This window comes from Cyphellophora attinorum (genome assembly GCF_001299255.1).
Source record: "Cyphellophora attinorum strain CBS 131958 chromosome Unknown Contig4, whole genome shotgun sequence".
Taxonomy (NCBI): domain Eukaryota; kingdom Fungi; phylum Ascomycota; class Eurotiomycetes; order Chaetothyriales; family Cyphellophoraceae; genus Cyphellophora; species Cyphellophora attinorum.
This window is the reverse complement of record NW_017253232.1, coordinates 600579-623715: the sequence shown is the minus strand read 5'-3', so window position 1 is coordinate 623715 and position 23137 is coordinate 600579. Positions and strand designations below refer to the sequence as shown.

Below are 23137 nucleotides of genomic sequence, written 5' to 3'. Positions count from 1 at the left end.
GCAACTCAGAGACCATGTATTGCGTAGTTGCCATGCGCAAAGCCACAGAACACAGCGCCTCTAGCGACCGTAATGCATACGCCGATAATGATGGCCAGGTGGTCATTGAGCGCACGAGGCGCATCAGATACGAAGGGATCCGCTGTAGGTTTTTATGCTGCAGTACACTGGCGATGGGGAAGAGGCGGGGAAGCACCTAAGCACAGTAGAAGTGGGGCTTCGAGCTCCGGACGAGGTGGTTGCCTTCGGAGGTTATCTCCACCACAGTACCTAGTAGATGTATGATGCTTCTTGACTCGACTTGGCTTGGACGACAGCTATATTCTTATTCTTCGACTTGGGAGGCATTTGAGTCTACAAGGCGCCTACCACGCTGGGTTTGTCTGCGTCTGTCCCGTCAGCTTAAGGCGACAGTCTATTTGCCCTTGCAGGCTTTGAGATGGCTCCAAGGGCCTACAGTGTCAGATTTGCAACGTCCAAATTCCCAAACAAACCCTCGAAGGAACAGTCGCTGGTCCATACTGACGATCAAGAGCGAGCACCGCGCAGCCGGACTGGATGTTACACCTGTCGGATCCGCCACAAGAAATGCGATGAAAGATTCCCAGTCTGCGGTCAGTGTGCTGCTCGGGGGACGACATGCATGCCAAGGGGTCGTCCGACGCAGTGGCAGTTGGTGGTGCCATGGCTACACTCGCGGCAGCTCGTCACCCTACCAGCTGTCAACAGACGGTTACTGCAGTATTGGGTGGAGAACGTCAGTCAAATCATGACGCTGAACCCGGAAAACAATCCAATGTCCTTTCCCATTGTCCAGCAACTGGACGACTCTGAGGCCCTGGTCCATGCCTTACAGAGTGTCTCCGCTGGGCATGAATGTTTCTACGACCTGAGCGCGTTGTCCACGTCCTTAGAGGAGCGGGGCAAGGCACTGTGCACGATCCGAAAGGAGATACAATCAACGACTGCCATCCGTTTACAGTCTTTCCTTGCCGTCTGGATGCTTGGATTCTCGTCGCAATGGATCAATAACGACATCCATGACTTCGGCCAAGAACACCTGATGGCTGCTCGAAGTATTCTAGAAGGCCTGCTTCTGCAGAGAGATTTTGGGCCAGACCATCCCTTTCGGCCTCTGGTTATCGGCGCGTATCTGTGGTGGGACATGGCGTGCTCATTCTTGGTGCATTCATCCGAACAAACTGCAATAGACACGGCACAAGTATGTGCAGCTGTTACCTCTGTTAGAGGTAAGTTTTGTGCCTTGGTGAGTCACGCCACCGAGCTATTCTACTACCTCTGCTGTCTTGGCCGGTATTGCCGTGCATTAGTGGACACAGGGAGTAAGAACCAGGCATTTGAAGACTACATTGAACAGGAGCTGTTGATGTGGGATAACCGTGCAGACGGGAAGACATTACATCTTTTGAATGAGGCTTTTCGGTTACATGGCATAATCATGCTCCGCAGGATATGTCAGTCAGTCGATAACGATAACGAGCGATACATTCGCAGTTGTGTCATCGCTTTGCTGGACAATATCTCCAAGATCGGCACCAAAGATCCCGTATTCAAATTTACGACTATCCCACTGGTTTCAGCTGGGGCAGAACTGACCAGTCAAGACCAGCAGCTACGAACACGGGTGACTGAATGGAATGCTGTCATTTACTCTTACAATCGTCTTCTCACTAACACGCGGGTGACGACGTTACTGCTGGATCTTTGGAGCAGGAAAGATGCTGGACAACCGACTGACTGGCTTCGCCTGATGCTGGAAAATGGCTGGCTTCTAATGCTTGGCTGATTCCGAGGAATGAAGCTGGCACAGGGCTCACGCAAGAAAGGTAGCATCGCCAGGCTTTTGTCCATGCATGGCCTCTGGTCTTTGCGCAACAGTACACAGCCACCTTGATACCTATTACGGTCCGTGGTGTCTGAATCTGCGCCGCTTCAAGCGTCGCTCTATTTTAGCTCTGGTTGATTCGATATCTCCTAAGGTTTGACGGGCCAGGCAACTTTCCGACAGCGATGACCTAAGTCGGTACGAACGTTCTGCTGCGCATGGGTTTCTTCGCGAGACCAGAACGACCGTCGAAAAGACACGACAGACAGTTATTACTTGGCAGACTTCATCACGCTTCGTTGCCAGCAATTTCTATGTCCACACAGCACCCTGCAATACCTATTCAAGCACTGGCGCCCAAACCTCCGTCTGCTCCTGCAGTAAAAGTCTGGCATTCGCGAAGCGAGAATTGAACCTCCAAAATGTATGCAACTTTGATGCTTGAGTCGTCTCAGGGGCACCGTCCAAATCGGCGATAGCAAAGAGCAACCTTAAGGTTAGTGTGAGCGGTGGTTGATCTTGAAAGCCATCACTGCTTCACGGGCCACAAGCTCGAGTGATCGTGTCGTTGGACAGGTCTTAGATGTTGTGAGCCTCCAGGAATTGATGCAAATCGGACCGTCGGCAGAGGTACTAGAGCACCCAAACATGGCTTGGGAAGCTGAAGGGCACCGGATCCCCAGATTTGGACAACCGGAGCGAACTGCATCCTCATTCACACGCAACGAATAAGTCCGCGTAGCAGCGCTGGAAGAGAAGAAGTGCGCCTGCCGTCCGGGGTAGGAAGGTGTCGGTATTCCCTAGTATTGCGATCTACGAAACCTTATCGACACGTCGACGGCATGCTGTGGCGGAACCCCCTGCCATCGAACTATGACCGCTCTCGGGAATTGGACTGCTTCTTCCGTGCTCCATGAGTACATCGCTCAGATCAGCAGGAGGTCGCGATGTAATAGTAGTCGACGGCTCGACCCTTTGCTCCAGGCTTCCAGCATAGGGTGCACCCGTGACCTATGGTACCTAGAAGCATTTACACGACTACAACTTGTGATCTAGAACCTGTTCAACACCCGTCTTCCCGTCCCATCCAGCCTGTCTGGCCACCATCTCCGCCCCTATTTCTGCAACACAGAGTACTGTAACCATAGGATTGACGCTTGTCAGCGCTGGAAATAAGCCTGCGTCACAAATCCTCAAAGCCTCGATATGCTTGACCCTCATCTCTGGATCACTAATGCGCTGTTAGACTGGACATGTATCGAGTGAAGCTCAGAACTGGAAGACAGATGTTCGACCCCGTTCGAGGTTCGAGGAATGGGTACTTACCAGACTGCCATGTCATCCTTCGCAAGATCACCCATCTTGGTGGTACCTGAGGGGTGATATACTGTATGCGCTACCCTCCTTACGTACTCACTCAATTCTTCATCTGTATTTAGCTCTGGACCAGGTGCCACTTCACACTTAATCCAGTCCTTGAAAGGGCTCTGTTGTGCGATCTTCCGAGCCATACGCATACAGTACACAAATGTTGCAGCGTCATAACCACCCTTATCTGTAAAGTATTGGAAATCAAGTGCTGGCTTGATAGATGGGTCGTTAGACGTAAGGTAAAGTCGACCGCGTGAGCGTGGACGAGGAATATTTGGGTTCATACAGAATGCATAGCCTTCTGGTGGCGCTTTGTAGCCAAGACGATCAGTGTTGAATGTAAAGGCGCCCTGATAGCAGTGTATCATAACGTCAGCGACCTCATCATCAGGAAGGTTGCGAGGGTTAAAGGGAGATTGTGGAGAGGCTGTGGCTGCGGCATTGGGCGCTTCACGTCGGAGGAAAATAGCCGCATCAGTGTCCATCGTGGTTTGGCGCGGAACGGGCTTCTTAAGCTCCCACATAATGAGTGTCTCAGGGTGATCCTGTAGATTCTGGCCAACACCAGGGAGATCCTGAACCACAGGGATGGAGAGCTTCTCAAGGTCTGAGGTAGGCCCAAGACCTGAGTGCAGCATAAGCCGAGGTGTGTCAATAGCACCTGCACAGAGAATAGTCTCAGCTCTTGCAGCAAGGCTATAATGCTGACCATTTTGAAGCTTGACATCGACACCGGTACAGCTGGCTGTGCCCTTTGAGACATTGATCTTGCTGACCCAAGCATTCGTCAATATTGTCAAATTAGGCTTTTTTTCGTCACCACGTAGAAGTGGATGGATGTAGGCAACTGAGGCAGATGAACGGTGACCATTATCAGGATTGTATGCAATAGGAAGGAAGCCACAACTCTTGGTCAACCCTCCAGTGTTGTTGATATGCTTATTGAAATCTTGAATTATCGGGATCTTCATTGCTTGTGAGCATGAATCGAGCCAGTCGCGGCAAAGCTGACTTTGGTGACGTTCATCAACAGTCTGAATTGTGTTACGAAGGCGTTGTGTTACTATGCGGGCCATTTCGTCAAAAGTCCAGCCTTTTGCGCCGAGAGACTGCCAGATCTCCATATCATAAGCAAAGGGACTGAAACTGATCATTGTGTTATGAGAAGAACAGCCGCCCAGGACCTTTGCTCTTGAGTGCCGTATATGAGAGTTGCCCATGGGTTGTTCAGTCGTGGTGTAGTCAAAGTCTAGATCGCCGCCTATCAGGTTCAACCACTTCTTTAACTCGAGTATGCGGTTGTCCATAAAATCGCTTGGGCCAGCTTCGATCAGAAGAATGCGCTTGTGCGGTAGATATTCAGCTAGGCGAGAAGCTATGACACAGCCTGCTGTGCCACCACCAACGATGAGGTAGTCATAGCTAGCAATATCGCTTGCGGGCAGCTCGTTCGTAATCATCCTGCTCAGGTCGATTGAAAGGTGCGTTTAGATAACCAAGCCAAAGTTCGAAAACAACGAAGCAGAAGACCGGAAGTTGGTCGATGGCCACTCTCGCGGTTCTTATCCTCTTGGTATTGTTCCCACCTGTACTTTACCTACGTAGAAGAACTCGGGAGGCTTTCACTGTCGCTTAGACGATTACGACTCAAAGTATTTCGGACACCGATGATGCACGGTAAGTGGAGCCAACTTCAACTTCAAATGCCAGTGTCGCCTAAGTTCCCGATAGGGGAAGTTGGACGATCTGAATAGGCTTAGGCATTGTCCACGGGTCTATCGCAGTACGATCCTCCCTAGGCCGAAACAATCACCCGCAGCGGCGACTGCTCCGAACCCACCTGGCGCCTAAATTCTGCGATTCGAAGTTCGATAACTATTAAGTATCACTTACCACGCCATGATCCACACCTACCGCTCAGGAAGAGACAGCTCCATTACGCTCGAGAAGCAATGTTGGAAGCTAGATTCAGAGCGTAGAGGATATCATACACTCAGAAGAGCACGATTGTCAAGAGCTCGGGTACAACGATTTTGCGATAATTTGCACGGGTCCAGAACTGAGTCGCCTACGAAATGATACGGACAGGAACATCGACACAGTCCCTGACGAGGTGAAGAAAGCTCAACCGCCGACTACATAGGGATAGTTTCCGCACAGAGGGTAGAACTATATGATTCTGTCTCTGTGTTCAGCAGCTTCTCCAAGAAACGTGTCCACATCTCTGCCAGTGATGCTTGTCAAAATTCCGGTGTTCCATTTCAGGGATTCTGCTTGTGGAATTTCGCCAGCGCGCGTGAACCCCAAGATTCTCAGGTCTGCAACGATACGGTCATCCTCATTCCTTGACTCGACAAGCGCTTGCACCGCTTGCGTTATAGATACATTTTTCCTCTGATAAGTGGCGTCATGGTGCTTTAGCAGTCGATATAGTTCGTCCCATGTCAATGTCTGAGCCGAAAAAAAGCTGAACTCCGTCCATTCGTCGGTGCTCCCTTCAATAAGAGCAAGCACAACACGTGCTGTATCTCTTGCAGAGGTGAGACTAATTTTTGCCTGGCCGTCACCATAGTAATCAAATGCTCTCCGATTGGCGTCCACGGCGAAGGCCGGTCCCAGATCTTCTATATACCGTTGCGAAGACGGCAGTAGATAATCCATAAACCAGCCATTGCAGATTATGGACCACTTCACCTCCTGCTGGGATCGAAGTGCGTCTCGTACAGCTATGCGAGCCTCGGAGAGATAGCTCGGTACATCAGGGAAATCCTTCATATTGAAAGAGAACTCTGAAGGCAGAAAGCGTTTGCACTTTGGTGAACGTGTGCAGGCCTCGAGTAGTGCCAAATGTGCCCGCACGAAGAAGTCGTTGGGTCCAGCTATTGTCGAAATGACGGCGTCGCAGTCCTCGAGAAGCGACTCTAGGTCGTCAGCAGTGTACTTTGTTACCCGCTGCTCGAGGTGTTGATGCCCGGGGTAGTCTTTCCTCTTTCCTGTCAGGATCACAAGGCTGTGCGAAGTCAGGCCGATGACCTCCGCAAAATACCTCCCCACCGATCCGAACCCAGCAAGTGCGATCTTCATTGCTGCGACTTCGTTACTCGGGACTAGACGACTGAGGCAGAGGACACCGCTGATGATCAGGTTGGAAGCAGACTCGTAAATAAGAGGCGAACTTGCAGCAGGAGCCCGGGGACCAACATTGGGCGAGCATACGCAATATTAATTGGCGACCCCTTCTCAAAAAGGATTATATGCGATAGGGCGGCCGGAGATAATGGCTGTAGCGCTAAGATGGGGAGCTATAACAGGATTGAGATGGATACCTAGCTGTCCTCCAATGAAGCGTGCTCCTGCCCTTCCACTTCCCCTGTCGCTGCTATATTGTGATCCCGGTTGTACGATAAGGCTACACGACGCAATACTTGCGGTACGGTGTTATCGCAGCTATCGCGTTGCCCAGATAGTGAATTTGGCCTAGTCTCTCAACGAATAGAGGAAAAAGTGTTGTCACAGTCTCTCCTGCCTAATATCAATTGATGATTGGTTAGATGCTCCACATGCTGTTTATACAATGCTCACTGTCTACACCCTCATGTCGCAACTACTAAGTATTTCAGCGCCGCAGAAGAACTCCAGTCTGCGATGGTCACCACATCAGCTCAAATGCCCCACGGATTTAGTAGCAAGTATAACGCAGGGAGGCACCGATCCACCTTAGATCCCTACGTAGACTTCGATCTCGGCATATCGCGACCCATGTATCTGTTAACAGGCTCTTGATACCCTAAACAAGCAGTTATTACTGTATATGTCTTCTACGCGTGCCCAAACAGTTGCGACTAGATGGATCCCACGATCATAGAGGTGTACGTGCCGGAATTGTTCTTTGCTTGTGTTGGGACCCCTGGATGGAACTTCTCAAACCGCAAAAGGCTGCACATCCAATCCGATTTGATCTTAGTCTTTACTCTCAAGAAGACTCAGTCCTTGCTATACGCTGCTTGAACCTGGATTTCGACCAACGCCACTGGCGAAAAGAGCGAGGCGACTCCGATAGCGACCCACGCTGGCTTGTTCTTGCCCCAGTATCGCCTCGCAACTGCTGCAATTTCCAGTTGGACCTCGTCAGGCACTTCGCCGACATGGAAGCTTCTGACGGCAAAGACACCCTCCCAGAGCTGACGAGGTGAACGCTTAGGTTGTGCTGCTGCAAGAGATCTCTCGATCTTCTTCAAAGCAATCTCGAATTGATTTGCATGATCACCCTGACACTCGTTGCTGGCTGTTTTACTTGTGTTGGATGACGATTCCTCATCGGATGCTCCCATCTGCCCTGATGTCGTAACGATAATTGCATCTCGGGCGGCGAAGGAGGTGGCTGCGCTCATGTTGAACACGTCGCCTACGGCCTCGTATCCCGGGTAGTCATGGTTGCCGATTATTGAAGACATAGCTAGGAGAGGATTGAAAGCACAGCCTGTTACAGACTTTGTGAGATTCTGTGATTTATGAGAAGCGAAATGGGCAAAACTTCCTGAGCAGTCAAATACTGTAGTCATCTGTTCAGGGGCTCGTTGGGTGTGCGATCGAAATGCGTCCAGTTGTGGTGAACTTCCGAATCATGTCCCTCTCAGCGAATGGTATAAGAGTAAGACACAACCGAGAGGACCAGGCCTCAGAGTTTGACTGGGCTCAGCAATTTGACTACTGATTTGGGACAATATGCGCCCGGGAAGCTTATTTCGACGGTCGAGGCGGGGCGAATACTTAGGAACTTCCCAATGTTCTTAACAGAATGTAATTTGATGAGCAGACGCTCGGTGCGATGCCTGTCGCACGACTATATCAGGACCTCCATGTGTCCCCAGGTGCGTGCTCATCAGACAGCATACCGCAGCTTCTACACCCTCAACAAGCAGCACAGTCCCGACGCTCGCTATGGAACGCAAAAGCTCAACGTCGCCTCGCCTTGAGCCTGGCGAGAATAATGGGTTGTCAGAAGATGAGCTACAATTACGTGCACAAGGTCACATTGGCGAGCTCCCACGCCAATTCACGACCATCTCACTCCTATCGTTTGCTTATAGCGTCACCAACTCATGGATTGGATACTCCGCGGTTTTCGTTACTCCCTGGTTTGCAGGCGGGCCACCGGCGGTGGTGTACTGTCTCATCGCCGCTGCTCTCGCCTGCTCGATAATTACTATTGGACTGGCGGAACTAGCTTCAGCGTTCCCATCTAGCGGAGGGCAGTATCAGTAAGTAGTGTGAGTTATTGTGAACTGCGATACTAACGAAGGCTTCAGCTTTGCTTTTATGGTTGCTCCTATTCGATACCGGGCCCTCATTGCATTCAGTACAGGCTGGCTCAGCATATTCGCTTGGCTGTTCACGATCGCCTCTGCATGTATCTACTGCGCACAGATCTGTGTGAACATGGCTACCCTGTTCCACCCTCAATATATTCCGGAACAATGGCATGTTTACCTGGTCTACGTCGCTTTCGTGGCTGCTTGCACTCTCATTACTGTATTTCTATCAAGACAAATACCGTTGCTGGAAACGATCTCCTTCTTCGCATCAATCACTGGTGTTGTGGTATTCTTTGTTGTGGTTCTCGCGGTGAGCCCGACGAAGCAACCCGCGTCGGCGGTCTTCGTGAGATGGGATAACCAAACAGGATGGGGTGATGGAACTGCTTTCTTCCTGGCCGTGGGTCAAGCCATGTACTCATATCTTGCAGTGTAAGTGGGATTTCAGTGAGAATGGCGTCCTTCAAGCCATACGTTCACTCAAAGCTGGCCCGTTGACCATTACTGTCCGAAGCTTGCTGACAACCCTGTAGCGATAGCGCGAGCCATATTGCTGAAGAGGTCCCCGAGCCAGGCAAGCGAGTTCCAAGGACAATGTGGCTAACTGTCGTCATCGGTGCCCTGACAGCGCTACCATGGACTATTGCGTTCTTATTCAGCATCCAGAATCTCGATGCGGTCAGTGCGTCGCCATTACCTATCATGGAGATCTACCGACAGGCATTGAGAGGATCTAACGCCGGCGCTGCCTTCTTGACGACGTGGTTGCTAATCATGTATTTTGGTGCATGCATTGGCTGCACCGTCACTACAGGACGTCTAATCTGGGCATTTGCACGAGACGGCGGAATGCCGTACTCGAAGTTCTTCAGTCAAGTCAATCCGGCTTTCGAGACGCCGGCCAACGCGACAATGCTTGCTGGCGTCTTCTGTATCCTCTACGGCCTGATCTATATTGGCTCCACCACTGCCTTCAACAGTTTCATCGCAACATCAATTCTTTTCCTTAACATCACGTATGCACTCCCGCAAGGTGTCGTGCTCATTCGTGGACGTTCACTATCACTACCGGTCAGATCCTTCGACCTAGGCGCTTTCGGAACCTTCGCCAACATCTTTTCAGTGTTGTGGGTAGCACTATACACCATTTTCTTCTGCTTTCCCGTCTTTCTTCCTGTTACGGTTGGGACTATGAACTATGTCTGTGTTATTATCATAGGGGTCGGAGTTTTCATCGCGCTCCTGTGGTGGTGTCGGAAGCGGCATGACTTTACTGGACCAATTATTGGGGAGATCAATGCGCTTGTTCCTGTACCGACCACAGACGCCACATCGACCACAAACGGGAGCGGCACGTTGGCAAAACATGCGAGTCCCGTAAAATAGGTAAATCTCTAGGGCTGCAACGAGATAGAACTCAAGGATACTACAAGTGACAAGTGATCGCGCATTGCCTCTCTAAGTCGGTGAAATTGTCTCAAATGAGCCACTGTCTGGCTGCTTTGCAACCTCATGCCAACCACCCACCGTCCGCATTGTACACCGCGCCTGTAACAAAGCTAGCTTCCTCGCTGAGCAGAAATGCGACAACTTTTGCGATTTCGACCGGAGTAGCCAGCCGTTTCATGATCTGCCGAGAGACTTCCTCAGCCCTAGCATCTTCGTCGTCAGGGACCATAGCGGTGTCGACTCCGCCTGTAACGGCTCAGAGGCCTTTGAGTCAGCCTTGCTCCAATTGATGTTGATGGATTCGGGAGGCTAACCAGGCGCCACGCAGTTCACGCGTATGTGAGGGTTTTCTCTTGCAGCTGTCCTGGATATACCAATGACTGCGTGTTTACTAGCAACATATGCCCCCATAGTGGGACAAGCCACTTGCCCAGCGACACTGGCGATGCTAACCTGCGAAGAGTGGTTAGCACAAATAGAGGCACCCCAGATTGTAGCCTCAGATCTTACGATACTCCCACCCTCCTTCATGTGTGGTATTTGAGCCCGTAGGCAGAGAAATACTCCTTTAGCATTGACATTCATATGAAAATCCCAATTCTCCTCAGTCTCGTCCTGGATCTTACAGACGTTATTGAGGGCTAGAACGCCCGCAAAATTTGCAGCGCAGTCAAGACGCCCTAGCTGTTGCACAGTATCTCTGATCCAACGATCAACGTCAACGCCCTTTGTAACATCAACAACCGTAGCAGTATGTCTTTGCCTCTGATCAGGAGGGAAAGAGTGCATCGTTCGATCGAGTCCAGCTGGATCTTTATCTGCTAGGGACAGCACGGCGCCGCGTTCAGCAGCGAGGGCTGCAAAAGCTGCGCCCATTCCGGAGCCTGCGCCAGTGACGGCTATCTGATGACTCCCTCAGTGCATGTACGTACCACTGAGCCGGTGCGCATAAGCGACTAGGACTTACCACTCTTCCTCGCAAAGTAGCCATGACGAACGACGCTGATGTAGCTCTGGTATGGGTCGAGTAGGCTCACCGCCTTGATGCCTGTGCAAGAGATTGAGTAAAGTGGTAGACAAAGACTGCATGTGTGTTGCTATCCATGGACAGCCTGAATTGGAGACTATGCGTAGCTGAAATAATCAATCCTCGCCCTCACTAGCGCCGAACTACTTAGTACAGCGTTGTCCACAAGTCTCGGCGCTGTATCGGAAATGACCACCTCCCCTGATGATGATGTCTCGATCGCAATAAGCCGAGCAAGTCTCTGATAGCCGCGCGTATCATGCGTCGCAAATACATGCTTATGTCCATGAATGACCACCTCAAGCACGAGGTGAAGTTGGCGACGATTTATTAGACAACGTCAGACTTTCCTGTTTAGGCTGATTCCCGACCGTTAATCCGTAAACTGCTAGCGGCATTCTTCCCCGTGTCTAGGCTTCCTAGCTTCCCAGAGACCTCCGCATGTGACATCGCGTCCTACGAACGCTGGGATATAATCTGCAGCAGTGGACGCTACTGAGCTGGTCAAGTGTTGATCGGTTGAAGCTCCAGGCGTGACTGTAGGCAGTACGCATAGAGAGTGGACCTGGTCCACAGCCCAAGACTCGATATTCAGGCCCTTTTTGGTGGGCGCCATCGGAAGTGAGCTTTCGGCTCCACTGCTGAAATCTAAACCCGAGAAGATCGTCGATAACCATACCTTCCCTGCTGGGACGATATGCGAGGCACATCGCGGGACTGTTGGAGGCCGAGATCATTTGCACAGGCTTTGACGTATGGGCTCGCGATGCTCACACGAAATCCTGCACCAACTAAGCATGTGCATCTCCGGTTGAAGATTTTGTCACATTCGACATTCGAAGAGCCCAAATAACATTCCTCTGCGCGCAACTCTCGGACAGGGTTGCTGTCGATCACTGAGTTGCCCGATTGTGTGAGACCTACTGTGGGCTGTGCTCAAGTAGTACACATATGCCTGTGGCCAATTCCCTGTCCTAGACCAGACTGACTCTCACTATCGACCAACACTGTAGCGTTAGCAAATCCATCTCCAAAGACGATTTCCACGGTGATTCCCTTCGTCAAGTACACGAAGTCTCCTTTGTTGAGCCGAAATCTCTCCCGGGCATCGATCTTGAGATCCGTCCAGCCTTCGGTAACATGGAAGAACTCGTCGCACGGATATGTCGGTGATGTCGTTTCGGGTTACTTCGCATGGCCAGCGACGATCGTGCCTTTGGTGGATCCGTGAATGACTGAGTTCGATCCGCCATATGGCGAGAAGTCCTCTGATGGGAAAGAGCTTTAATAACAGTAGGGTGTATCCGCCGGTTTGGTCGAGCCTGACGAGTGGGGGACACCTGCTGGCATAGCGTTGCTGATGTGGAGTATAATATCAGTGCTAGCTGCTAACGTTGCGTGTCTGTTGCCTCGCAGATATCGTGCTGGGTAAGTACCTATTCACTTGTATACCACGTTCGAGGATGGTCAGTAGCCTCATGTTGGGTGGAGCGCTCGATGCTGCCATGGTTGTTGGCACGTGGAAAAAGAGACAAGATCCACATCCGTGCTGATACGCACGAGGTTGGAGTTCGGGCTCAACGTGTCGAGGCCAGCCGTACCCACGTAGGTACCTAAGGACAGTAGGTCGGCAGGCCGACTAGGGTATCTCGACACTGGGACCATGCATATCAGTGGGAGTCTTTTACCTTCCGAAAGCGGTTTTCTCGCGTGGCCATCTAGTGTTGAAGGTGTCTCGCGTCGATCTCGCAAATTGACCATGCATACGCATGTCGACCATGCACACGGCATCTCGCACCGTGCGACTGCGACGTGGCTGCTCGTTGTCATTGCTGACTGCACTCGGCAACGTCTTCATTGGTCGCGTGATGGTGCCGCTGTTTGGGGCGAAGCGCGAGTTCCAGCGATTGGGACCTCTCAACCTCTTGACTAACGTAGGCGCACATTACCCCCTGGTAGCTCGCTGGATAAGAAAAGATGAAGTAATATAATTAGTCTGTAGCTCACCTGGGCTGAAAATGAGAAGAAACACGAATCGGTCTCAACTGATAACGAAGCTGGGGACAACCACACCCAGGAGTTGGGGACTTCTGCTCTGGGAGCTCGGGGGGTCAGGTATGCTGTTCCACGCGACGAAGCTAACATTTAGGGCGTAGACAACGTTTTCTACGATGAATTGTAGGTCTCAGGAGTGGGCAGCAATCGGCCTGGTTGCACAGTGAACTGGAGAATCATCACGTGACTTTGGTGCTCCGCTTGCACGCCGCCGCAGGCTTATGGTGAAGTCATGACATCCAGCAGTACCACTTGTCACGTCTCTCCCAGATAGCCACCCACGCAAGCATGGCGGACGATACAAGGCAGAACGACCCCAGCGCGACGAACACAGAGCCCAACAGAAAACGACGACCCAGATCCGACTTTCCCCAGACTCAAGCTGGTAAGTTGGAAGCAGCTTTCGGCAACCCCAAAGAGCCGGTAAATGCGATACCTGGCGGCTCGTACAACTCCGCCGGTGGCAAGCCAGCGGAGGTGAGATGGTGGGACGCCTTGAGCTTTGATGTCCACAACTCGGAGAAGCGACCAGCCTTCTACCAGACGGGATGCGCACGCGACTCTATGCTCGTGGGTATGGGGGCGGGCGGTGCTATCGGCGGGTTGCGTTTCGTTCTCAAAGGTAGGATGAGCTTTCGCGATGAGCGCGGAAATCATGAAGCTGACAGTTTTAGGACTCACCGGAATGGTGATGACTACGAATCTGGCGGTTGCTGGATTTGCCGCTACGTCAATGGCGATGCACTACTGGTGTGACCAACGGCGGCAAGAAGAAGCAAAAGGCATGGCTCTTGCCATTGCGGGAATGAAGATGCTGAACGAGAAAAAGAGCAAGGAGAAGCTGGAGGCTGAAGAAGCCAACAAGGCCGCTGCAGAGAGACTGGCAAAGAAGTCATCATGGTGGTGATCATACATCGATGCGAGCGATGTTCGCAAAGCGAAGCTAATGGCTGTCGATGAGTCGACTGATACCGATTGCGAGGTCATCTCGCGTCGGCGAACAACACGTCGTGACCTCCAAGGCTTACCAACCGAGCACTCCTGGAGCACTATAACGGCTGGCTCTATTGCAGCATTTAGTCTTGGGTCGATATTTGAGGCATCGACGCGTCACTGACTCACTGTCGTCGTCCTGCAGTGGCCACTGTCGGAAGAAGTTGCACGCCAGCGCGGAGACAGCATTGGACCGCACCATTTTAAGGGTTGTCGTAGTCGAAAGTCGAGTCTTGTCGGAGATCATTACACAGCTGGACATTCGCTCAGCCATTATCAAAGCGAACTCTCGCTCGACCTTGTCCAATCGAGGGCCCGGGCTCGCTATATGGGCCGTCTGTCAATGCCATCCGCCTCCGCTCACTCCTCTGCTGGCGAGCCTCTTTGGCCTCACGATTTCTGTACTCCAAGAGCTGCTTCTTCCTCTGTTGGGAGCGTTGTTGCGCGATTGCTGGCGTGGGTTTGAACCCAATGCCATTGATTCCGTACAAGTCATCATCTGGGTCCTTTGGGTCGTGGCCGGTGATCTCGGAATCTTGCCAATAGAACGAGTTGACCTTCCCAGATAGCTTGGGTGACTTCGGTCGATCTAGCAAATTGGCTGAGGTTGCCGCCTGCTCAATCGGGTCTGCCTCCTGGTATCTCAAATAGTCAGATGCACCGGCAGGTTCTGTCTCTGTAAATTGCATCTTTGGCGACATGTTATATGGAGTATGTGCAGTACTAGTCTTCGGTTGTAAAGGTAGACGCTGGAGACCACTAGCTTGAGCCTCCTTGTGTGGATTTGAATCGTGGTCCCCAATGTTCAGCTTTCGGAGTTTTCCGACGACTTTCGTGCTGGGACTGGGTACCTCAGGTAGGTATACGTCTGATTCTAAGATTGGATAACCTGCCGCATGTATCGGTATGGTCGGTGTTTCTTGGCCCCTTTTGCGCTTAGGGGAGGCTCGTGATGTCTGTTTCTCCGGGGCACTGTAATGCATCGCCTCTCCTGCTCTGTGAAAATTGTCCATGTTTGGCGATACTGGTATCAGTGCTCGTCCACATGAGACACCTTGGAGCGTACTGAAGTGGAGGATCGGAACCTTGAAGAGCCAGGGTCACCTTGGAACTCCACCGAAATCCAGGCGTCTTTCCTTGGCATAGGGCAACCTTCCTCGAACGTCGATTATCAAAGAACAGCTTCCTGTCCTACGCAATTCACGGATCACAGCCATGTAAGTCGGGTCTGAATCTACCGGGTCGCCTAGGTGTCTGTGATGGTAATGGCAGAAAAATCGCTCCTTCCCTTGGTCGTTTTAAAATGCATCTTGCTTCCCAGTCTCAGCAGGAAGGTGAGGTTCGATCAATTGCAGTCGTCACTGCTGTGCGTCAAAGGAGTGCATTGGATGTCGCAAATGACAAGTCTTCGTCAAGGCAATGGCACTGGCAGTGAATGGTTGTGGAGAAGGTAGGTGTTTCAATGTGACAGTTGCCAGGTAGGTATTCACAGCAGGTTTGTGATTTGGACCAGTCACCCATGGGACCTATTCACTCTCAATTCAAGTTACTGCAAAGCAGTAGTCACTGATCTGCTTCACTGACGGCGCTTAACATCGCTTATTCCCGCAGCTGCTGTGACCACTTCACTAAACGCTGCCAAGCCTCAATTCCCACAACAACTACGTTTATCTCCAGCTTCTGAAGCAACTCAGCTCGTTTTCCACTTCCTATGCTGCAGACAGCCTGGCAGCATGGCATCACAGCGTAAGTCAAGTCCCAGATTTCAATATCAATGCTAAAGAGATACAGAAGCAGCTCTTCAGCCAGGACAACCTGGTTTCGTTCCTTCTCGTGTTCAGCTTGAGGCTTTCAACCGCGCTTTTCGTCGCGTCCTATGGCCTCGCACAGTCTACAATGAGATGCGCGAGCGGCATCTACGTCTGAACCATTGGGATGTGCAAGCTGCCATCTGGAGTTTCCTTCAAGAAGAACTGGAGATGCTGCCACCCCAAAGCAGACCCCTTAACTCGCTTGCTGGCACTATCCCACCATATCTTGACGATTCTGCTGGCCCTCTTCGATCGACCAGGGACAAAATCCGCTCTTTGATCGCAGCCGCGTCTCTCCCAGCTCCTGTATGTTGTCAAAAGGTTCATTTCTGCTCGGACTCCAGCTGACTATCCTAGACATCTTCAGCGTCTACATCCAATGCTCCTGTGTCGTCCACTCAAAAAGCGGTCGATGACCAATACCCGCCGGCACGACTGGCCCTCTTAGTCCGTGGTATGCCGCGCAATCCTGGCAACATAGAACAGGAGCGACGGGATACGGCGCGTTATCTGAGAGAGACGCTCGTGAACAGAAATCAGCTCCGCCTGAAGAAGCTGTCGATATCGCAGGCAGTCCTTCTTATGCACTTGGCTGACTGGGATATTGGTCAAGCGTTGGGTGATTGGAAGAATCTGGACGAAGCTCTCGACCGCCTCCATCTCCATTTCGATCGTATGCGGTCTGGAGAGGGAACTTCGCCGTCTTCGGAGGTGACCATCAATGGTAAACAGGAGCGGCAGAGCGAACGTCTCGCCATACTGCTTGCCATTACCACTCGCCCTGACTGGGGCTCCTTACAGGCTTTCCTTGCCGACCACCGCTTCGACTTGGTTGCTAGCATTGTGGACTGGTACAAGGCAGGTATTCCAGTCGCTCCCAAACCTAAGAAGAAAGCAGAGGGGAACAAAGTCTGCAAAGACGTGTTCAGCAACGAAATTCCACTTCCAAATCAGCAAGACGTGGTTGCGCCAAATGTCGACAATCTCTGGGCTCCCGAGCGTGCCTTCTACCGCCGAGTGTCTGAGTACACTGGTGGGGACGACAGCATTCCTCCTACACCGATGCGTGAGGATGACCGGGACCGCGCGTTCGGCTTCCTGCTCCATCCAGATAGACATGCCCCTCAACCTGGCAACTATCACGCCGAGTCCTACTTCGTGACCGAAGCCATTTCCAAGAACAGATACTTCCACAAACGCTTCGCCCAGCCTGCGTTTAAGTGGCCAAAGATAGGCGCTGGCTACGGGAATGACAACAAGCCCGAAGAAGACGTCGGAGACGAGACGAAAAAGGTCGTCTTTGACTTCAGCAACAAGGATCACGTGGAGAAACTCAGCAACTGGCGTCGCCAGGACTTCTCGCGTACGACTGGCATTCTCACACGCACAGGCGCCCAACACTGGCAACCTGTCGAGCTCGCAAAGTTGTACAAGATGGTGGAAGCATACTATGAAGAGTACATCTCCAGCCACGCGAGTCCCAGCGACAAGCCCAATTGGATCCTCCCTGTCAGCGCAGGCATGCTTCTGCAGTGGACTGACGCGTTGAACGAGGCCTTCGTTGGCACACGTCCCGGTGGTGGCTCAGCCATCCGTTGGGAGCGCACGTCCGAGGGAGTCGGAACGCAAGTGCGCCGCACGCGACCTATCACAGAAGACTTCAATATCCCCGAAGATAAAGCCTGGTTCGCGAAAAAGGGCGCCTTTCACTCGCACACCGAGCAACGTAAGCTGGTGCTCCAGGGCAAAGATCAGCTGGCTGAGTGGGATCCTGAAGCAGAGCGCAAGAAGACCAGCGATGCTACTCCCGCTCCAGCCACAGGCAAGTTGGGCAAGCAACCACTTCGCGTAGAAGACGACACTGCATCCGATCCCAACGACAGCGACGCCACAAAGGAGCGCAAAGCTCATACGAAGCGGTCCCGAGCTGTGTTGGTGCGACAGGCTGAGGAGCGGCGACGAAAGGACGCAGAGCGGCGCAAGCAGAACGCGCAAGATGAGCCGGCGGTCGACGACAAGGAGGATGTCTTGAGTGGTCCGGCATTTGTGTCTCTTGTTGGCGAAGATGCAGAGGAGGGTAATGCAGATGACGAGCAGGAGGAGCAAGAGGGACCTCGCAGCAAGACGCGGAAGACCCCTGCTTCTGGCTCTGATTCTACATCCAAGTGATCATCTCAGCATCGCGAGTCCAAGCCAAAAGAGGTGCAGGCGATTGGAATCTGGAGCATGTGTAAGTTACGAAGAGCATTTGATTGACCTACTGCTACACCGGCAGGTAAGTCACGAGTGCGGTCTCCAGATGTACTATCTCACATCGATACGGAGACTCCTAATATTGATTATCATAATCCTCGGTCCATTCCACACTTCCGCCGTCCACCATACCAGCCATCACCGCTTCAAAGTCTGCACATGCCCCAAATGCGGCGGTATCCTCACCAATCTCGTCGTCCCCAGCCGTCCAAAACTATTTCCCGCACTCTCCAGACGACCTCGTTGTGTCTGTTCCTCCTTTCGTGCTTGCACCATCTGATTGTGTTGGGTGGCGAGGAGTGCTCGTTGTTGTGATAAAGGAAGATGGGCGAGGCTGCGGCGGTCGCTGTCGCGGAGTTGGGATAGTTGGTGGTCGGCGCGGAGTTCGGCTTTCAGGGCACGGTTGCTTAGTTGATTGTGGGGGGTTGAGGGAGCTGCGTCTGCCGGAGAGGTGGTAGATGTGTCAGAAGTGTCGGCCTGTGGGTTCTGGGCGTTCCTTATTTCAGCTCGATTGTTGTGTGGTCCGGAGTCGGGATCTGATCTGTTTGGACGCTGTCGTCGAGCCATTCTTCTTGATCCGGCAAGGGACAGACCTTGAGCTCTTTCTGCTAACTTCTGAGAGTTGGCAGGCTGGTCTCGGTGGTCGCCTTCTTGTCGTTCCTCTTCCAATGCAGAAGCTGTGGACGAATGTTCATAGAAGTCTCTGAATTCAGAGTCTGGATCCTCAAGATCGTACTTGCAATGACCCTTCGCCATCATGTGTTGCTGAGCAGCTTGGTGAGTGTTGCGTTGCGTCCCACAATACAGACACTCGTAGCACTCGGAGATGATGAGGTGGCAGTAGGCGAGCAGATCGACCACCTCTACTAACAAATCCTTCATCTCAATCCGTAGACCATGCGCTTTCGACATGTGTTGTACATTATGATCGATGTCTTCGCTCTCCTGGTTGCAGAACAGGCATTCATGCGGGTCGAAAGGATGGCTCATCTCATGTTGTTCAAGGTCTGAGCTGTGATCTGACTTTACAGTTGGTGATGGCGTTCCTCGTTGCGATGCAGAGTCCATTGTGGCTGTCAAGAGGGTCGTGGCAGTTCCGCTGGCGGTAGTAGCGCCCAGTGACATGTAAAGATGCACGTGGGCGTGGTCGGGTTGGCTGGTGTCGATGCGGAGGAGTCTAGGGAGATTGACTATTTGATGTGTTCTGGGTTGTGAGTACATCAATCGACTCGTCTGTCCCAGACAGCTATATATGTCATATGCTTCCTGGACGATGCACTTTCCCAAGGCCTTGTCCACTGGATACCCGAACAGGTCGCGATGCAGTTCGAAGTGCCAGATTGGGTTAAGGCAAAATTGCTGCTTGACCAATGAATGAATCCTTGGTGGATTTCTTTGGTTCACTCACGGAGATGTGCCTGGATCTTTTGGCATTGATCGCTCTCATGAGGTAGCATGGCCTGCATCATTGCACGCGTTGTTATTGCAGCGCTTCCATCTGCGTCATGCCACAGCATTGAAGAGGTCTAGAGCCATGAAACGGGTCCGTGTGGGCTGCGCGATGTGAGTCTTATTAGCACCTTCCCGCGACTTTACCGAGTCCAGTGCGACGCGATCCCTGGGACAATGATCTAGGCAAGATGAGCAGGATCAGAGCTGCAAATAGGCGTGACGCTGCGCTCACTCTTCGCCCTCCAAGTACCTTGCCTTGAGCATTTTGACGGTAAGCTAGCTGCTGTCAGTGCCTTGCAAGTCGTTCAGCTCCCGCCGCGACCGATGGCCCGAGTACTCGGCGTTGGAGTAGTGCGCTCAGGGGATACTGCCTCGCGACTCCGTACGATTCATGCATCACGATGGATCCTAGCCACCATTCTGAAACAAAGTGGCATGCGCAACAGATGGAAGCTACAAATAGGCAGGTCTCATACCAAATACAGGACCTCCACCGCTTACGACAGCCGAGGCATCGATTGTGGGGGAGCTGCCCGCATTGCGGACTTGGACGACAACCAGCAGAATTGGTTCAAAGCACATATCAATTCCTTTGCTAACAGTGGTGTAAGATTAAGCAGAGAAACTGCGCGAGTCGACTCAGGACCTCTCGTCCAGCACGAACCGCAAAGATGGCCGCCAACCCAGTGAACAACACGATGGACTTTCCCTTCTCCGCGAGCGAAGACCAATCCGCGTATATCACAGACTCGTCCGCGCCATGGGTCGCAATAGCAAAACGGAAGCGCAAATCAAGAGACGACCTGATCCCGTCAAAGTGGCGCCTGCCTGCCTCTGCCATCCCAAAGGATCCTCCCAGTCTAGCAAAGGGACCTCAATCAGTTCACCATATTCCCCGCGAGCATCTTTCCTCCGCCGAAGTAGAAATCACAGAAGGCTACACAGCACAGTCGCTACTCGACGCCGTTCAGCGCAAGAAGTACACAGCGGTCCAAGTCGCCGAGGCATTCTGTCATCGTGCGGCTATTGCTCAGCAACTCACAAACTGCTTGACTGAGCCACTGTTTTCTCAAGCCATCGAGCGGGCGAAGTTCCTCGACAAATACTTGACAGAGACAGGACAGACGCTAGGTCCCTTGCATGGTCTGCCCATGACCGTGAAAGACACATTCGACTATGCCGGCGTCGACACATCCGTCGGCCTCGCTTCGTTATGCTTCAAGCCTGCCCAGAAACACTCACCCATGGTGGAGATGCTGTTGAGCCTGGGTGCCATTATCGTCGCGAAGACAAACGTCCCACAGACAATGCAGACTCTTGACAGCGTGAACAACGTCTTCGGCCGGACGATGAACCCCTCGAACCGGCTCATCACAGCCGGAGGCAGCAGCGGCGGCGAAGGCGTCATGGTGGGAATGAAAGGCTGCATGATCGGTATCGGCACAGACATCGGCGGCAGCATCCGCGTGCCAGCCTACGTCAACGGCGTGGTTGGCTTCAAACCCAGCGAAGGCCGCATGCCCTACGGCGGCCAAGTCAGTCTCGGCGTCGAGGGTATGAGTCGGTGCGGTGTGCAAGCCGTTGCCGGTCCCATCGCACGCAGCGTCGCAGACATCGACTTCTTGATGAGCGTACTTGTCCCGCAGACCCATCTCTGGGGCGAGGACTGCGTCTTCGGCAGCTGGACACCCTCCTCCTCAACCACCGAAACACCACTCAGCGGCAGCGGCCCCAAAGGCGAGCTTGTGATCGGCATCCTCCGCAGCGACGGTAATTGCACGCCCCTTCCACCAATCGACAACATTCTCACCGAAGTCTCCTCCACCATCTCCTCGCACCCCAACATCCTCACCGTCGAGCTCCCCACTCCGCCCGCCTGGACGAAATCTCAATCTGTCATGTCCAAAATCATGTCGATTGAAGGAGGCAAAAAGATGTCGGATGTGATCACCGCCACAAAAGAGCCCATGGTGCCCTGGATGTCCACTCGCTTCAAGGTCGGAGGCGGCAAGCCGCGAGACCTACTAGATGTTGCCGCCATCCAAAATCAACGCACAGAGCTAGAAAAGGAAATGAGTAAGCTCTGGTATACCACCGGCAAACACGGCCGGCGACGTCGTGCCATCGATGCCATTATCTGTCCGCTGGCGCCCCATCCGCCGCCGCCTATCGAGGGGTATAACGCCGTAGGCTACACGAGCAGCTTCGTGCTGTTTGATTACCCCGCTGGTGCCCTGCCGGTGAGGGATATCAGGGAAGGGGATCTGCAGCTGGGAAAGGAAGTGCCGGGGAAGGCGGTGAGTAGTTGGGACGAGCGGAGTCGGGAGCTGTGGGACGAGGGAAAGCTGGATCGGAGGGTCTATCTAGGGACGAAGCTGAGCGTCCAGGTCGTAACACCGAGGCTGGAGGATGAGAGGCTGTGTCGGGTGATGGGGGTGTTGGAAGGCATCCTACAGAGCACTCCGGAGGGGCAGGGAAGGGCGAGTAAGCTGTAGGTTACGCATCTCGAGGTGGATGGACGAGGTGTGGATATAGGGCAAGAGAGCATCCCTGTGATCGATCTAGTATTGCAGCAAAGACACGTTGTATCCGAGACCCCTATCTATGCACTACAACGTGATGTCCAAACTCAGATCAATCTATTCCCGGACCCACACAGCAGCCATGCCCATTCCCGTCCCAACACACATACTCGTCAGCCCAATTTTCTTCCCCGTCCTCCCCAGCTCCGTCAACAGCGTCGACACTTGCCTCGCGCCAGTGCAGCCCAACGGATGGCCGAACGCAATCGCGCCACCTTTCGGATTGATCTTCTCCAGAGGCAGATCCAATGACTTGGCACACCACAAGCACTGGCTCGCAAACGCCTCGTTGATCTCAAAGATGTCGATGTCGTCTTTCGTGATACCGGCCTTCTCGAGTGCCAAGGGAATTGCTTTCCAGGGTCCAACGCCCATGAGTAGGGGCGGGACGCCGACGATTGATGAGCAGACGTACTTGCCCAGTATGGGCTGGCCGAGCTTCTCGGCGACGGATCGGCGCATGAGCAGCACGGCGGCGGCGCCGTCAGAAACCTGGCTGGCGTTGCCGGCGTGGATGCTGCCGTCTTTGGCGAAGGCTGGCCGGATCTTGCCGAGCGACTCAGCTGTAATGCCTGGTCGGACGCCGTCGTCTTTCGTTACTGTGACTTCTTCCTCTTTGTCGGTTTTGGGGTTAGTGTATTTTACGGTCACTGGTGCGATCTCCTCATCGAACAGACCCTCCTGTTGCGCCTTGAGCGCTTTCTGATAGCTGCCTGCTGCGAAAGCATCTTGATCTGCTCTTGACACCTTGTAGTCTTTGGCCATGTTCTCTGACAGAACGCCCATGGGTACTTTGCACTCTGCTGCTGACATGTGGTTCTCGAGTAGATCGGAGAACTCTGTGACTGCGCCTGGACCGTACTGTGTCGACATGGATTCGACACCAGCGCCAATACCGACGTCGATCATACCCGCCTTGACCGCGTTTGCAATGTCGATACATGACTGCAGACCCGAAGAGCACTGTCTGTTCAGAGACTTCA

The 23137-nt window shown here is 52.8% G+C and overlaps 11 protein-coding genes across 11 annotated transcripts; 5 read left to right on the top strand and 6 right to left on the bottom strand.

Annotated features, from left to right (window-relative positions):
* Positions 1 to 643: 643 nt before the first annotated feature.
* Positions 644 to 1807, top strand: AB675_6336 (uncharacterized protein; the record flags this gene model as incomplete). Its single annotated transcript, XM_018146619.1, has 1 exon — positions 644 to 1807. The coding sequence occupies one exon, from the start codon at positions 644 to 646 to the stop codon at positions 1805 to 1807; it is 1164 nt and encodes a 387-aa protein (XP_018003753.1).
* A 1077-nt stretch (positions 1808 to 2884) lies between these two features.
* Positions 2885 to 4677, bottom strand: AB675_6335 (Choline oxidase; the record flags this gene model as incomplete). Its single annotated transcript, XM_018146618.1, has 2 exons — positions 2885 to 3077; positions 3173 to 4677. The coding sequence occupies 2 exons, from the start codon at positions 4675 to 4677 to the stop codon at positions 2885 to 2887; spliced, it is 1698 nt and encodes a 565-aa protein (XP_018003756.1).
* Positions 4678 to 5386: 709 nt separating this feature from the next.
* Positions 5387 to 6301, bottom strand: AB675_6334 (uncharacterized protein; the record flags this gene model as incomplete). The annotated part of the gene is made up of 1 exon (XM_018146617.1): positions 5387 to 6301. The coding sequence occupies one exon, from the start codon at positions 6299 to 6301 to the stop codon at positions 5387 to 5389; it is 915 nt and encodes a 304-aa protein (XP_018004083.1).
* An 899-nt stretch (positions 6302 to 7200) lies between these two features.
* Positions 7201 to 7671, bottom strand: AB675_6333 (uncharacterized protein; the record flags this gene model as incomplete). Its single annotated transcript, XM_018146616.1, has 1 exon — positions 7201 to 7671. The coding sequence occupies one exon, from the start codon at positions 7669 to 7671 to the stop codon at positions 7201 to 7203; it is 471 nt and encodes a 156-aa protein (XP_018004156.1).
* A 487-nt stretch (positions 7672 to 8158) lies between these two features.
* Positions 8159 to 9918, top strand: AB675_6332 (Choline transport protein; the record flags this gene model as incomplete). Its single annotated transcript, XM_018146615.1, has 3 exons — positions 8159 to 8478; positions 8527 to 8964; positions 9066 to 9918. The coding sequence occupies 3 exons, from the start codon at positions 8159 to 8161 to the stop codon at positions 9916 to 9918; spliced, it is 1611 nt and encodes a 536-aa protein (XP_018003938.1).
* A 124-nt stretch (positions 9919 to 10042) lies between these two features.
* AB675_6331 (3-oxoacyl-[acyl-carrier-protein] FabG) lies at positions 10043 to 10972 on the bottom strand (the record flags this gene model as incomplete). The annotated part of the gene is made up of 4 exons (XM_018146614.1): positions 10043 to 10227; positions 10356 to 10434; positions 10492 to 10884; positions 10949 to 10972. 4 exons carry the CDS (start codon positions 10970 to 10972, stop codon positions 10043 to 10045), a joined length of 681 nt encoding a protein of 226 aa, XP_018004017.1.
* A 2379-nt stretch (positions 10973 to 13351) lies between these two features.
* AB675_6330 (uncharacterized protein) lies at positions 13352 to 13970 on the top strand (the record flags this gene model as incomplete). Its single annotated transcript, XM_018146613.1, has 2 exons — positions 13352 to 13685; positions 13738 to 13970. The coding sequence occupies 2 exons, from the start codon at positions 13352 to 13354 to the stop codon at positions 13968 to 13970; spliced, it is 567 nt and encodes a 188-aa protein (XP_018003818.1).
* Positions 13971 to 14322: 352 nt separating this feature from the next.
* On the bottom strand, positions 14323 to 15069 carry AB675_6329 (uncharacterized protein; the record flags this gene model as incomplete). The annotated part of the gene is made up of 1 exon (XM_018146611.1): positions 14323 to 15069. One exon carries the CDS (start codon positions 15067 to 15069, stop codon positions 14323 to 14325), a length of 747 nt encoding a protein of 248 aa, XP_018003849.1.
* Positions 15070 to 15789: 720 nt separating this feature from the next.
* AB675_6328 (uncharacterized protein) lies at positions 15790 to 18036 on the top strand (the record flags this gene model as incomplete). Its single annotated transcript, XM_018146610.1, has 3 exons — positions 15790 to 15802; positions 15848 to 16173; positions 16225 to 18036. 3 exons carry the CDS (start codon positions 15790 to 15792, stop codon positions 18034 to 18036), a joined length of 2151 nt encoding a protein of 716 aa, XP_018003774.1.
* Positions 18037 to 18258: 222 nt separating this feature from the next.
* On the bottom strand, positions 18259 to 19188 carry AB675_6327 (Cytoplasmic 60S subunit biogenesis factor REI1; the record flags this gene model as incomplete). Its single annotated transcript, XM_018146609.1, has 1 exon — positions 18259 to 19188. One exon carries the CDS (start codon positions 19186 to 19188, stop codon positions 18259 to 18261), a length of 930 nt encoding a protein of 309 aa, XP_018003696.1.
* A 1055-nt stretch (positions 19189 to 20243) lies between these two features.
* AB675_6326 (putative amidase) lies at positions 20244 to 22067 on the top strand (the record flags this gene model as incomplete). The annotated part of the gene is made up of 1 exon (XM_018146608.1): positions 20244 to 22067. The coding sequence occupies one exon, from the start codon at positions 20244 to 20246 to the stop codon at positions 22065 to 22067; it is 1824 nt and encodes a 607-aa protein (XP_018003840.1).
* Between the last annotated feature and the right edge of the window lie 1070 nt (positions 22068 to 23137).